At 39.5% G+C, this 15838-nt stretch overlaps 1 protein-coding gene across 1 annotated transcript in view; it reads left to right on the plus strand.

Moving 5' to 3' along the window:
- The window catches only part of LOC128368957 (SPRY domain-containing SOCS box protein 4-like), a 35309-nt gene extending 20005 nt beyond the window's left edge, over positions 1-15304 (plus strand). Inside the window, exon 2 of the mRNA XM_053329888.1 lies at positions 14809-15304. Within this exon, the coding sequence (XP_053185863.1) occupies positions 14809-14936 (128 nt within the window). The 3' untranslated portion in view covers positions 14937-15304. The remainder of the gene's footprint in view (positions 1-14808) is intronic.
- Positions 15305-15838: the final 534 nt, after the last annotated feature.

Raw genomic sequence — 15838 nt, forward strand, 5'->3', positions numbered from 1 at the left:
TTAAAGCCGAGCCAAGCTGCCCAGTTGGACGAAAAAGAGTGATTGGGATCAGTTAGTTTAGGCAAGCCTTCTCATTGGACTAAAGCTTAACTTTTGTTGCCCATTTGGCTGACATGGAGCCATTCTTCCAGTGTTCACTTCTCTCCTCCTTCTCCACTCTCCCCTATTCCTCCCTCTCTACTCCACTGTCAGAGCCTGTATCCCATCCTTCCTCCACACTGCTCTGTCTTCTCCTAAGCTCTACCTTCACTCTCTCCCCTTTATCTTCCTCTCTATTCATCTTCCTCTCCACACATCCTCCCTCATTCTCTTGCTATCCTCATTCTCTTCTTCATATCTCTAACCTCAGCTCCTGCTCCATTTTCACCTCCATCTTTTATTTTCACCTCACACCAGTCTCTGCTTCCAGCTGAGATCTCAGCTCCTGCTCTCTGCGGCTCCATTCCTCCTCCAACCTTTGGTACATGTGAAGAGAGAAGTGCCATCCTCCGTTCTCCTGCAACATGTCCTCCACTTTACTCAACAACTCTCTAACCTGCTGCTGCTCTGCTTCCTTTTTCCAGTCTGTCACTTCATTCACCTCCTGCTTTACTGTTTCTTCCTTGCCAGTAATAGCTGTTTTGTTGTCCACCACGTAGTATCGATAGCGACACTTCTCCATCAGCCAGTGCAAGGCGGAGCCCCCTGATTGGATATGCTCCTGCACGCTTTTCCCTTTTCCCCTCAACAAGTCTCCAAATGTGAACAGTACAATTGTGTGTCTCCACACTGCAGAGGTCAAGATCTCCATCCTCCTCTCCACAGCTCTTCTCTCAGGCTCAGTGAAGTCCAGCAGAGGGATTACTAACAGAACAACATGAGGTCCTCCGTGTCCACACAGAGACAAGGCCTGCAATAATTCAATTTTTTCCTCTTTGGGCACAAACTCCTCAGATGAACCCCAACCTTGTGCATCCACCACAGTCAAATGACGTCCAGAGGTGATTGCACTAGCAGCTGTACTGACTCCACCTCCTCTGGTTTCAAAAACCTGTCCCCGGCCCAGCAGGGTGTTTCCAGCAGAGCTCTTTCCTGTCCGTCTTGGTCCAACTAGAACAATCCTTAGTTCACTGGAGTCTATTTAAAAGAGATCATAAGAAATTAGGTTTTTAATCTGCATCTTATTGCTTGAACCTTATTTTATTCCATAGATTTGTGAACATTAATAATTGAAGTATGTTTTTTAGAGGTTGTAATATGACTGAACTGAGTGGAAGTACTGAATCTTACCCTCCCACAAGCAATCATATGTTTCACCTCAAATGAATCATATCCATCTCATTAGCATTTTCATTTTTCTGCCCACTTGTTTTCCCAGAAGATGATTCACTGGAGGTTTTCATGAGCAATACTTAAGTGAGAAAACATTTGTCATGTTGCTAACATACTCCTGACATTGCCTTTGACAACAGAGCTGGTACTAGATGTGAAGCTAATCGCTGCTGCTCCTGATAGTCACCATGGTTCAAAATTATGAGTAGGATTTCTGGGTATGAATAAGATTTGCTTAAAAAAATCTACTTAAGCCTTTGTGGAATATTTCAACTAATTTATATCTCAGAGTTAGAAATTCACTCACCAGCAGTTTCAGGTGAGCTCCAGCTTCCCATTGTTGCGGTCGAAGCTGCAGAGTAAAATTCTTCCACAACACTACATCAGCAAAGCACATTCACAGGATGAAAAACCTTTACCGTTAAGTCTGGTCTGAGTATCGTCTCTCTAACTGCATGCCCGTCTTTGTTGATGTACTAAGTGAAGTCTGTGCTGACACACGTTTCTCTTATCAACACTTTTATGACTTTCAATGGCCTCCCAGTTTTTGTTGCCAACTCTGGAGGTGCATAAAACTATCAAACCTTTTTTCTGATTCTGATTGAACTGTTGTTTTTTCCTCTCTTTCCGGGAAGGCTTCATCTGAATGCTGACACTTAAAGTGTTTGACAGTGTTATTCAAGATTTCCATCAGTGTCTATCATTGTTTAACTAGTGTTGTTTGCTGTTTAGTTTGACAAGCAGCATGGAGCATAATTGCAATAGAGTGAGTAAAGTCTTGGCTGTAATTCATTATAACACAACAGTCATCTACAGTATATAGAGCTGCATCAATTAAGTAAGGGTTACTGTTATGGTTTCAGCACATCCTGGATTTATTTCTTTGTTTATTATTGAAATATATAAGTACATTACAACAGCATAGAGCATGACTGAAATGTTTTTACATATGCATTCATGCTGGTATATAAACATGTTAAAATCATCATCATTTGTCAATCACTTAAACTTAAACTCACAACAAATCAGTGGCATTCTGCGATTTATGACCAAAAGTAAACAAGTGACGTGTTATTGTGCGAACACTCTCATCACCTGACTCTGTTTATGTGCACAGTAGCTTCCTTCTCACTTATTTACCTCCACCGTCATTGTTTTACAGCTGTTTTAAGACAATGGGCCTCTCACATTTTATGCATCTCAAGGCTCTTCCACATGACGTGTTTCTGTGAATTTGCTGGTATCCTCACTCTCCCTCTCACTATTGGTGCTCACATGTTTGGCCCGTCTGCGACCTTAATCTGAGCGTGTGCACCTCACAGATTATAGTTGACACTCTGGATGTGTGCATGTGCTGTGTGTCGACTTTTGTTTTTTTGTCCCTGTAGTTTGATATGTGTGCGTGTGTGATTCAGTGTGTGCGTCTGTTCGCATGCATGTTTCTATGGAAGCTGCATCAAGCTGTAAACTTTATCTTTATTCTTTTAACAGGGCTGCGTGTTGTTAGCTCAGTTAATTTGGCAGAATACAGGAACTAATTGTCTTGCATAAGTAATGTCAAAACCATTTAGAAACAATTTTGAATTATGTACTGTATTTGTGTAAAATGCCTGCTGTAGAAGAAGATTAAAGAGGCACTTATCCAACTTTACACATAAAGGTCAGTTTACTCATTAGCACTGCTGCAGTTGTAGCTTTGGAAGAGCTTTCATAGTTAATAGTAAGGTTAAACTACAGTTCTATAAGAGAATGCCTGTATTACAAACTGGAAAAGAGACACTTTTAAACTGTATTATGGTAAGTGTAGGAGCTTCAGCCATCCAAAGGACTAAAAAGCCAGAATATTTCAGCCTCTACTACTGCAGGTTGTACTTTCTATGGAAGTGGAGATGAGCATTAATGATAATAATATATAATGTACATCTTTCTTTTACCTCTTCCAGTAAATCAGCTGTTTTTTTTAACTGGGGCGAAGGAATATCAAACTACAGTGTAAATTTACACCTCTCTGTGTCTCCAGACTCATTTACCTCCCTCTGTTTGTTCTCTCATCTTCTTTTTCTTCTGTGGTGTGTGTGTGTGTGTGTGTGTGTGTGTGTGTGTGTGTGTGTGTGTGTGTGTGTGTGTGTGTGTGTATGTGTGTGTGTGTGAGCAAACATCCACACAGATAAACACACACACGCTGACCTGACAGGTAAATCCTGTGAAGGATCAGCTGGGTTTTTATCCCAGTCTGTTTCTATCAGATTGTTGGTGAGATCTTTCCTGCTGTTCGTGCACACGTGTGAGAACTCAGGCTTGTATGCGTGTTAAATGCACGTGTATGTGCGTGTATTGTTTTTCCGCCTTTATTTACACACAATCAACTGAAGTTACAGTCAAAGGGAGGGGTACTGTGTTCTGTTTTGATCTTTGCTCTCTGATCTCTGTCTTTGTTCTTTAATTTTATACAGACAGACAGACACACACACACACACACACACTCAGCTTTCCTAATCATCATATTATGTGACCTTGTCTAATAATGCTGCCCATCACACAAAAGATGATCATATCCGATTTGTGTAGCAGTTTGACATATGAAATTTGAAATATTTGCATTAAATGGAAAAAACTGTAATCTGCACTAATTTTTATAGTTAAAGGACCTAGGTATCAAATGTTGAGGTGTCTATTGGCTGAAATGGAATATAATATTCATAAGTATGTTAGTTTTGTGTGTAATCACCTGAAAATAAGAATAGTTATTTTTGTTAGCTTGAGTTAGCTAACTTTCTTCTAAATCCTACTAACTGCTCCTTTAAGTCATATTTCTAAACTCAAATATCAACTGTTCTCAGGTTCCAGTTCTTTAAATAATGTGTTTTTCTCATTCTTCTCTAATAGTAAACTGAATAACTTAAGGTTTTGGACTTTTACAACTTTGGTTTATTGACCAAATAAACTAGTAAACATTTTTATGAGCCTTTGCTGTTTGTTGTGTTTATGGTTAATTAGCAAATGTTAGCATATTATCCAGCTAAACATGATGATGAACATGCTAACATGTTGTTAAACATAAGCATGTTAGCTGGTTTTTTGAGCATGTTAACGCAAAACTCCACTGTGACAATGTATAACTTTACAGAGCTGCTAGCATGGCTGTAGTCTTTTATTTTTTATTCAGCCATAAAGTCTGTTGAGCTCTCTTTTACAACAGACACCTTGTAAATCTTGTAGTTCCAATTATTTACTGGACAGTCTCATAAAAACAGTTACTACACTCAATGCCAGTGTTATTGACACTGAGTGCTAGCAGAAATTAAGCCGTCACATTACACCTACATTTTCTTATGAACGTTTAACAGTTTACTCTCATCCTCAGATGAGTCACACTGTGACCAAGTTAACTTGATCACAGTTTTGAAATGGACGCTAACAAAATGCCACAGTGGCTCAACATCAGCAGTTTCTCTGTAGATCACACACAGAGATGAGGTGTGTAGCATAGGATGGTTTATCATGTTTGCAAAACTGTGCGTAAGCAAGAATATTAATTGAAGTAGTGCTTACTAAATTATACCAACAGATTTCCTCTAATATTGACATTTTTATGAACAGGGGCCTCCTACCTGCAGTTTGTCACTGTCAAGGATATCTGAGGGTCAGACTGCTGCCTCTTCTCTCATTTCTATCTCCTTCTTTATTTATCACCCTCTCTCCTTTTTGTGTTCATCCTCCTCTCTCATCTCACGACTTCTTCTCATCATTTTCTGCTTCATCCCCTCCCTCACTCCAGTCCTCCTACTTCTCCTCCTCTGTTCCCTTATTTTTCTACCTCTCCTTCACATCTTTCCTCCTCCTGTTTCTCTTATCACTTTGCTTCTCCTCCCAGAGGAGACAGTGAGCAGTGGATTTACAGTAATGCAGGATGGGAAAGAGAGAGCAGGGCTTTAAAAAGAAACACCACCATGGCTTGTATTACCACCAACTCCTCTATACTAGCCAGCTCTGCCCACAATTTCCATCTTTCTGTGTGACAGCAATATGGCTGGTAAGATATGACTCATACCACAGGAACGATTCAAGCACCAAAAGTTAGTTTTAGGCAAATATCTCAAGATGGAGTTTGCACAGGAAGGACTTCAAGGGGAAAAAAGGATTTTCACACCTTCCTCTCCTAAATCTGTGTGGGATGGACTTAGTGCAACTATATTTGTAGCCATTAGTCCTCCCACCTTGTGGCTTCATCCTTTTTTTTAAGTACAAAAGGGTTTTCTAACAAATCCTACATGAATTGTGGCAACATTGGTGCATTAGTCCTGCCTGCACAACGGCTGCTTCGTTGTGTCTTAAAGTGCAATTGTGCTTAAAAACTGGCAGTGTTTCATAGTGTGCTGGGGAAAAAGGATACAGGACACCAACGGAGGTACATTAGTTATGGATAACGCCAACTTCCCTCTGTGACTGTGAAGGACGTTGGTGTTTGGCAGAGTTCAGTGCCTCGTGTGTTTGAAAAGGAGGACGCTGTGCTCAAAGAGTAATGCTACACCTGCTGCTAATCCCCTTCTTTGTCGTGTTGTTCCTGCTTTAAATACGGTGTCAATACGGTTCTCTTCTCTTTGCTGTGAGGAAGAAATTGAGCTTGCTTTTCTCAATAATACCTTTTGTGTTCAGAAAAGACTTTCATTAAGCTGTTTAGATTAGTCATTGGTCTGTATGCAGGGCAGTAGAGCTCTTAAAAGTTTACAGAGTCAAATTTATCTTGTCTTTCTGATTAACCATTTAGGTATAATGATTTCAGGCTTTCAGTTCTGCTCCTGTGTTGATTTGTGTTACAAAAACTCCCCATCACATTACAAAATCCAAATGTCCTCGCTTCAGGCCCTCACATTTCATGTTGGTGTTTCAAGAGAGCAAAAAGCTTCTGCAGAAACTTCAGCTAAATGTCGTCTTTCTTAAACCTGGTAATCTGACTATTTAAGCTGAATTTGTATAAGAACTTTAAAATTAGTTAAATAATTGACCCTCTTATCTGTGTTGACTTTAAAAAATTCTGTATTTATGACAAGCGCTGCTCTAACAGGTTGATATCCACCCATCCATTTTCAATACCACTTATCCTCTGGAGGGTTGGTGGAGCTTATCTCAGCTGACATTGGTGTGGCACTGTCCTCTCTTGCTGTGAGGTGACAGTGCTAAGCATGCTACTCATGACAAAAGTCAAAGGTTTTGCTTCAGCTCACATGCTTATTTTACATATGTAATGTACAAAGCATCAAAAGTCTAGAGAAAACTTTGGGTATGAACAATGGTAGCTGTAGAATATGTTGTTGCATTAGGTTTCACTCTTGTTGCTTGTACGCTAATTCATGTTCTTATCTGGGGTTCAACCTTCTAGCTAAAATACTGGTAGCCTGTATTGTCAATGGAGCGGTAAACGACAGGACTCTCCTCTAAAGCTCTTATTTGCCGATTATCTGCCGTACAGCTGCAAACATTTATTGTCATTAGCAAACTATAATGTGAATTGTAGAAAGTTTTCTTTGTTGTATGGCAAACTTATCAAACCAGATCCAGCTGTACTGTGGAAAATGTAAAAAGTTTGGTTCAGACGGACACATTTTGGTTGGAGCCAAGAAAGGACTGAAGTACAAAACCCAGCCCTACATGTGCCTCTATTGGACCTATTTGTCCTTAACAGAGCTCATAGCCTCTATATGCATAACAGGGAAGTGGTGTGTGTGTGCCAGTGTTTGTTTATTTTGCACAATGAGTCTTTTTCGATCTTTCCTGTATTTGATCTTTGCGAACGTCAGTTTGATTTCCTGTATTCGTGACCTTGCATACGTGTTCTCACTTTGTGCCACTTTTTTCTGTGTGTCAACATGTTTGCAGGGCAGGTTTGTGGATTTCCTTTCTGCAAATGTTTGCTCTTTTATGTTCCTTTGACGTGTTTCATTGTACAGGAAAACTGTAGCGGGTCAATAGTATGGCATTGGATTAGCAGATAAAAAGCTCAGCATTGGTATGAAATATGGTCACATTATTGAGCTCTGGGTAGTTTCAACCTTGATTACACTGGATGTACAGTACAGTGTGTCAAAAGAGTGTTGCTGTATTTACACATGCATGTGAGTAGGCCCTGGGGTTTTGCATTTTACAACATTTGACCACTGTTACAGTGTTCAAGTCCTGTAATGGCTCTTTTTAAAAATTAATTTTCATATTATATTGACTTTAATTAAAGGATTAAAGGATTACACACTCCTCTACAAGTTCACAAAATTCATCAACCTCTTGAGCTTAGGATACTCTTCTAAAAAACAGCTGGATAATGATTGAAAACTGCACTGTCAGACATACACCTGTTTTTCTTTCTCTGGTTGACACTTTGAAGATAATGCCACTTTCACCCAACAGTGAGGATTTCTAATGTGGCAGAGAAGATCTGACCTTGGACAGCAGAAAAGCATTAAAAGGATAAAAAGAAGAGTGTGAAAGAAGGGCAGAATAAAAGAGATGACTAGCAGAGAAGAAAACAAGCCGAAGGGTTTCTTCTTTGCTGCAGGAGGAAAGAGGAGAGAGGTGTATTGTTACAGATGAGATGGAGCTGTGAGAAAGAGGACAGGATCATGTTTTCCTGAGCCTTCCATTCTACATTATATGTGACGTGTGTTTGTTAGCTCCTTCAGTTTTACACAACTCTGCTTTTACTTTTAGCATTTCCTCTGCAGTGCAGTTTTCTCCTCAAACTCACTGATAGTCTGTCAGGCTTTATTTAGCTCCCTGCCCTCCCCTCAGGTCAATTTTTACATCCATCATAAAAGCGAAGCCTCCGTTGCCATTTTCACCCTCGCTCCCATTATCATAGTTCACAGACAATAAATCCTGCTCTGTGCTGCTGTGCGCTGCATCTCATTACAGGCGTCATGTCACATTTTGTGCCCCTATTACTGCTTGTTCCCATTGTAGCGGACCTGGGGTCTCGATTCATATCCATATAAAATATCTCATCAGGGAAGAGGTTCCTCACTAGTCTGAACCACTTCACTCATGGTATCGATCTAATATTGCTCACTAGCCCTCATCAAGAAACCCTCTCACAAAATTCATAGAGGTCTTAAGGTTTATATGAAGGTGGCTTCATATAAATGGATGAGAGCAGATTATGAGAGAGGGGAGGGCTCATCACTAAAGTTTTGCTTGGTTTGATTCCCAACATATGCTTGAGGAAAGGCTCAGAAGAGGGGAGAAAGCACTTAATGATTCTTGTTTGCAATCTCTTTTTTCTAGATGTTTAGTGCAGTAATTGCCCAGTTTTCCCACAGGGCTTGTTCGGGATTCATCTCTCTGTTCAGCTAACAATTTTTAATTCAGCTCTGGAGAGTTCAGTGAAGAATAACACATTCAAATCTGACCTGACAAAACTCTGTTTGTGGTTTGCACCATTTTGATAGCCAATAGCATATTTTTGCCACATAAAAAACACTATAATGAATTGGAGACCCTTAAGTCTATCAGCTCCACTGTAAAAGACCAATGTTATAAATTTAAGAGCTTGACTAAATAATCAGATCTCCTCAGCTTGATCATCTATATCTGATAATGGTTTTTTACTTAAGTGAAGACATACAGTCCTGCAGCATTTTGTAGCTTAATTCATTTTAATGCACTGACTGTTTAATGTTGCAGAGGTAAATGCTCTACTGTATATCATCCACATCCTCATTAGCATCTCCTACCACTTGAGGACATGCTGATAGTGTAAAACATCATTAAAAAAATATGTCATTAGAATGAAATCTTATCGTTAATGCACTGAATATTCCAATAGAAGTTATTAATCCCAGCTAATTACTTGTATAATGGAATAAAAGGTCATTATGCACATCTGGAGGGCAGCAAATGATTAATGTGGAGATTATTCCAATTTATAACAGATACCAGAATAATATTATGAACAGACACCTGGATAATATTTTCTGTGGAGCCCATTTGATGCATTGTACTATGATGTAACATGTAATGCACATAAAATAAGCTTTTATAATGTATTTTGTTGTCCTCTAACAGCTTGAGGTGTGATCACAGTGATTTACAGATTCAACAGCTGCCATGGCCATCAAGATTTTCACTCACACAATTATTATGGAAAATGTATGACCTGAAATTCCTAGTAATTTTTGAAATGACCGGTCTTGGATTTTGACAAAAGCAGGCGTCTCATTTGTAGCTGACAACCGCCAATTTTTCCAACTAAAATGACTGTTGCAGGCAGATTTTATTGGCTGTAGATAGCTAGCTAATTAAGCTAAAGTAAACTCTGACTGACTGACTTTTCCAGTTTACAGCTGATCAGCAGAATGAGAAGCCTGTTAAAGAGGGTGTACTGTTAATGTAACCTATTCTATTCCTATCTAACCTATAATACTTTTCTAACTTTTCTAATTAAAATCTGCTACGTTAAATACCAAATTACCAAATACAAATACACATGGATGTAACCCCTGTGTAATCACCAACATTTTAAATAAATAAACATATTTTCAGTAACTCATTCAGCAACTGTAACAGATTACAGTTACATTTATTTTGTAATTTAATTACATAACACCCTCACATGTGACTCGTTATACCCCAATATGTCTGGCTGTCAGAACATCCTGCCTTTAATTCATTTTAATAAAGACTTATAGAGAGTATGATACATAAGGTTATCATTAGAATTCATTATTCAGGTATGAATAATGCATCATACAGTAGATATGGTCTTCATAGAAAGTACTCCTGATACTTGACATTATCTGGCAGGTCATTTAGCGATAGAATTAAACTCTTTGTGAGATGAATTTGTGGGCAGTTTGATTTCTTCCTTTCGTTGTAGTAGTAATTAGGTCTCTGTTGTACAGACTTTGAGTTATTTATGTCAACTTTTCAGTTATTATTTTAAGTTGTTTCTCTAGAGGGTAACAAAGAGACAGAGAGTTGACAGTGGCTCCTTCCTCTTAGCAACCACAGTGATGTCTGCTAAAATTGTCTTCACATTACTGAGCACTAAAGAGCTGACGAGCATGCTCAAATTAATTGGATTTGGTACAAAATTGTTCCCCTTGATAGGTACATGCACATGTCACACACACACACACACACACACACACACACACACACACACACACACACACACACACACACACACACACACACACACACACACACACACACACACACACACACACACACAGCTCACTTGTTTAAGCCATAATTACCCAAATTGACATTTTCTGACACAGTCTTCAGTGGTTTCAGTTGACCCTTCCAGTCAAATAGCTGCTTTTTTTCTGTAAGTCGGCAGAACAAATTATTATTTTTCCTGCAGAGCAGCAAATGAACTAAATGTGCATGTAGAACAATATGACTAATTCTTTTCATCTGCCTGTTTAAATATCATGTGTTTGTTGTGCGAATGTAATTATACCTGTCATTTTTTGGTCTTTGATCATATTACCACAAAAAAAAACCCAACATTTTCCAGATTTGATTTTTACATAAAATACAACAACTCTTTCAAGTAAACAAATACTTTTGTCAAGCATAATGATGGACTGATCAATATTCTGTTCTCATACCAAAAAACTTTTTCCAATTAGTGAGTCAGTAAACACTTTTTGTGTCATTAGCCAGGGTGGCAGTAAAGCCAGCTTAGCATCAGTGTTTATTTCTGTTGACTCTATATTTAGGGCGTTAATGAGAGCTTGTAGTGTTGTTTACAAGCCTTTACATTGTAATCACGTTTAACATTAACCTGAACTCGCGTGAGCTGTGCTTTATTAATCATTCTGTATATTTTGATATATGTTAGAGTTGAAACAATTGTTGATAAATTGAAGCCAATCTTAGCTTTTCCAATTTTTTTATGCTCGTAGTTTAATGTCATTGTAGATTGAATTCGGACATTGTATAGACTAAATCGACAATTGACTCTTGTTTTTCTCTTTTAAATAATCAACATATGAATTGATAGAGCCCTTGTATATGTGCTTCTATGAGAGCACAGATGCTGCCCTTTACACCCTAATGACTCTTTCAACTCACTTGGCGTAAATCACTTATCTGCATGCTCACTGTATCTGATGTTGATGCCACTCAGCCATCATACAACAGCATTTATCTACTGCGTGTCCTATCAATGTGACGAGAGCAGCTCTTCTAATGGCAGAGTAACTGACAGTCAAGCAGAGGTCAAACTAAAACCCGACCCGGTGCTGGTGTCATCGTGACAGGTACACAAGTGAGGAAGTGTTTTTTCTGCAAACGTGAATGAGCATTAATGCACACTGAGGTGTGTGTGTGTGTGTGTGTGTGCATGTGTGTGCATGGAGTCTTAGATGTCCTCTATCCTGTTGGTTTAACCTTGAACGCACACACACAGCATCTACAGAAGCAGGTGGTAGCGGGTGTCCACAATTACGTGCAATGGCAGTGTGTTTTTTTCCTTAGACAAGAACAGCAGGAAGACACAGACTGATAGATTTGCAGTCTATCACTCAGGATCCTCACACAGCAATTCACACCTCCAAAATAGTGATATCTCCCACTAATTACAGCCTGTTTCTTGATGAAGTCATTTTCTCATTCTTATCCCAAACTATGGTACTTACTTTTTTCTGAGACAACGTTCTAACTTGGATACTCTATAAACACCCTAAACTGCACAAACTTGTCATAAATTGCTTGCTTTCATGCCTCCTGTGCTTGATTAGTTTCCAGTATATGAGATGTAATCATTAGCATAATCAACGTCCAGAAAATTGCTACATAATACAACCTTGCATTTAAAACGATAGAAGGCACAAGCCATGCCATGGTTGTTTTCTAGAGCCGTAGAGAGCCATACATAGAGGTGACAATGTGACTGTGACTTGTTTGGTTTAAAGTAATTCAAAGGATATTATAACGTTACCACATTGGCACTGGCACTTTTTTTCTGACAGCAGAGGTATCGTCCTGTGCGTTTCGTTTCATTTTGGTGGCATTTCCTGTCCTGAGTGTTCCCACAGATGAGGCCTGCCAGCAGACTGTCTTACCATTTGCAAAAAGTTACATTTGCAAAAGTGTTGAAAGGAAGAATATAAAGAAGAATCAAGTACTGCTGTTGAGAATCAGTAGGCAGTCATAGAGCAAACTTAACAGCATCATTAGTGTTTCTTTAGTAGATTTCAGTCACATACAATTAGTTTCCCCCTTTGTGGAGGGAGGCAGATTATCTGTATGTGACTAATACGACCACTTGTGAATTTACCCAGAGAGAAGAATCTAATTAAGAGAAATTTGTTCTCCAAAATTGCCCGCCACTTAAGAACTGTTTGAAGAGCTTTTTCCTTCTTCGCCCCGCATCTCTGCTCCTGCTTGACCCTCAATCCATCCTTTACTCTTCTTTACTTTTCTTAGCTTTTATTCCTCCGCCTACCTCCTCGTTTCCATCCAAATGATTGCTGTTGTTGTTCTGCTCCATTTCTCTGCATTGTCTTCCTGTTGGTGTACTGATGGTCGAGTGCCACTGTGTTTCGGGGGGCAGGGGGGGGGGCGTTAAGTTCAAAGGCTGTTGCATGTATAGTGCAATAGACCATGTGTGCATACAGTACAGTGTGTGCTCTACTGTGTGAGCGCTTCCTCTGGTGCAAGGGTTTTGGGGAGGGGTAGGGGGTTGTTGGATGACAGAGTTCATTTTGGGAATGTCTCCCTCTCCTTCCTCACACTCTGCTTTTCTGTGTAATTAGGCCAATCAGACATGGTCATTACTATTAATTGAAACTGATGATACTATAAAAATCCATGTGGATGAAGCTACGAGGCCAAGTTGTTAATGCTCAATGAAGGGAGAAGGACAAAGACTTAATAACTGACATTCAATGAGCAACTTCATGTGTTTGTTTATTTAATGTTTGTTTTCTAGCTTTTACCTAAGGAACATGAATATGAGATCTTCAGCATTCACAAATCATATCAGAAGATCCAGACCATCATCAAAATCTTATCCTTGGGGCAGTTTTGTTCACCAAATTTCAGATATGTTCTCCTACAAACAAGCAAAGCTTATAGTGCAGCTATCTAATGTTGTTACCAGTTGAAGCACTACGGCAACATTGTGGAATGATGTGAAAGCTTCAGAATTACTGAGCCAATAAAATGAGTGACAGTCAGCATCAGTCACATTTACAGTGATTCTCACTATTACGTGCAGTGTTTAAGTGTTGGTTGTTGATTTCAAGAACTCAACTAAAACTGAATTTGAGACAGATATTGATATTTGAGAGTTGATATGACTATTTTAATGTTTCTAAATGACATCAGACATTTCTAGACTGCAATTTTTCGAAAACTATCTGCCAGCAGACACAGATACCGATATACTGTATCTGTGAAAAGTTGGAGTTAAAAAGTATTTAATTGTAATAAAATCATTTCAAATTCTTTCTTTGAACCTAATTTGGCTTTTCAACATTTGCAAATAACAAAGTTATAAATAACTAAAACTCAAAGATGCATTTGATATGAAACTACAGTTTTGAGTGGCAGCCTAATCAATGTTTATGACCTGAAAATTAGCATAACAGCATGCTGATCAGTCTGACACATTAAAATAACGTGCAGTGTATTTACTGTGAAAAACTTGAGAAACACTGAGCTACTTGCAGATGTTGAAATATTAACTTCATGAGCTCAGAATATCATGTGTGAAGGTTTAAATGGAATATTCTCCTGAAATTGACAGAACAACGACCAACAGGCTGAAGAGATTGTCCTCTCGTAGTAGTCGAGTGGTGTTGCAGTTGCAGTCTTTTTTATGTTAATGTAGATTTGCGAGTTTTGTAAATACCAGTTACTGAAAGATTCACAGAGTAGAGACTATGAGACGACAACAACAACAACAAAGCTCAGACAGGTTTCTTCTTGCCTCCTCCTCCTCTCCTCTGCGGTGTGTGTGTCCTGCAGCTCAGACCACAGACTCCTGTATCAATTACCTCCTTCACCCTCATGTGAAGATGAAGGTCAGTGGAAAGGCTGACTGGTAGTGTAAAGGGAACAAACAGAATTCTTACCAAACTTCACTCTTCAAACTATGATGCTTCTTTTCTGTAACAATCCAGCAGTTTCTGTCAGAGTGACAGATGGTTTATGTGTCTGTATCAGCTATTAAGAACAGGTGTCGTTGGTGGTGTGCATGTATGAGGTGGAGGAGGAGTTGTAAATATTTAAAGGTGTGCAGCATCACTCTCCACACCTTTGCTCATGTCTCTCATTCATTCATGCATACCAAATATTGAGTTATATTATGCATATATAAAAGGCAGAGGAGCAAGTATAAATATAAACATACCCGTAAGCAGATACATAACAGATATGCATGTCCAAACAGCTGTAAGTTTGTTCTCAATTCATGTAAGTCTTGGATCTAATGTGTTCTCACAGATATTGACTGTCCTCCTAACCTGTTTCCTCTCTCTCTTTCCTCAGCTGAGCCTCTGCCTCTGATGGACCTGTGTCGGCGTGCGGCCCGTCTGGCACTGGGTCGAGAGCGGCTCCAGGAGATCGAGTGCCTCCCTCTGCCCCAGTCTCTCAAAAATTACCTCCAATACCAGTGACTAACACCAGCAGGGTCAACTGCAAGTGTAAGGACACAAACCAGACCACCAGAGAGTCTAAAGATGAAGGGATGAAAGAAACTGATTAGAGAAAGATGATGGGTGACTGATGACAAAACAAGCAGGAAGAATGTCCATACCGAGGGTGCCACAGCTCTAGAAAAGATGGATTTATGAAAAGGAAGACTTGAAAGATGGTGGATGAACTGACAGACGAGGTCCAGGCTTTCAAACTAAGGATAGGAAAGCATTTTTTGGATTTCGAGCTGCTTTTTCATTCATTTTGGACTTGAAATAAATTATTGATGATGGTATCCCATCAGTCTCTCTCATCCAGAAAGAAAACCCATTCTCCTGACTGCACAGTGTGGTTAAATGGTGGAAGAGGTGGTGGCAAGTCGACTACTGCCACCTAGTGTTGAGAATAAAAACTGCGCTGAGAAAGCACACTAATCCTATCCCTGGAGGCCTTTATGACAAACAGTCAGTGACCATATCATTGCTGTTGGATACTATTGTGTGTACCTATGGTCTCCACTGGCACAGGTGACAGGCTGCAGGGCCTAGATGACCAAGAGGATTTTAGCACTAATGTGGTGTTTTTATCTGACCGACTCTGGGCCCGACCAAAAGCTCACACTGCTCACAGAGTAGATCTAAACGTGTGTATGCAAAGTTTAGTACAAGAAATCAGCATGTTAAACCTACCTGTCTTTATGCAGACATTTAATGATAGTTCAGCCCTTTTCAGACATGTAACATTGCTGCTTCACCTGCCTGTTAAAAGTCTTTATGTCAGTCAGACTTGGATGTCTGTTACGTTAAAGTTCGTTGTGGCTTTGTTCATAATGTATGCATGTTGTTTCGCACCTGCTGCACGACAGGAAGCGCTGGGGCTGCTG

This window comes from Scomber japonicus, chromosome 12 (genome assembly GCF_027409825.1).
Source record: "Scomber japonicus isolate fScoJap1 chromosome 12, fScoJap1.pri, whole genome shotgun sequence".
NCBI classification, from domain to species: Eukaryota; Metazoa; Chordata; class Actinopteri; order Scombriformes; family Scombridae; genus Scomber; species Scomber japonicus.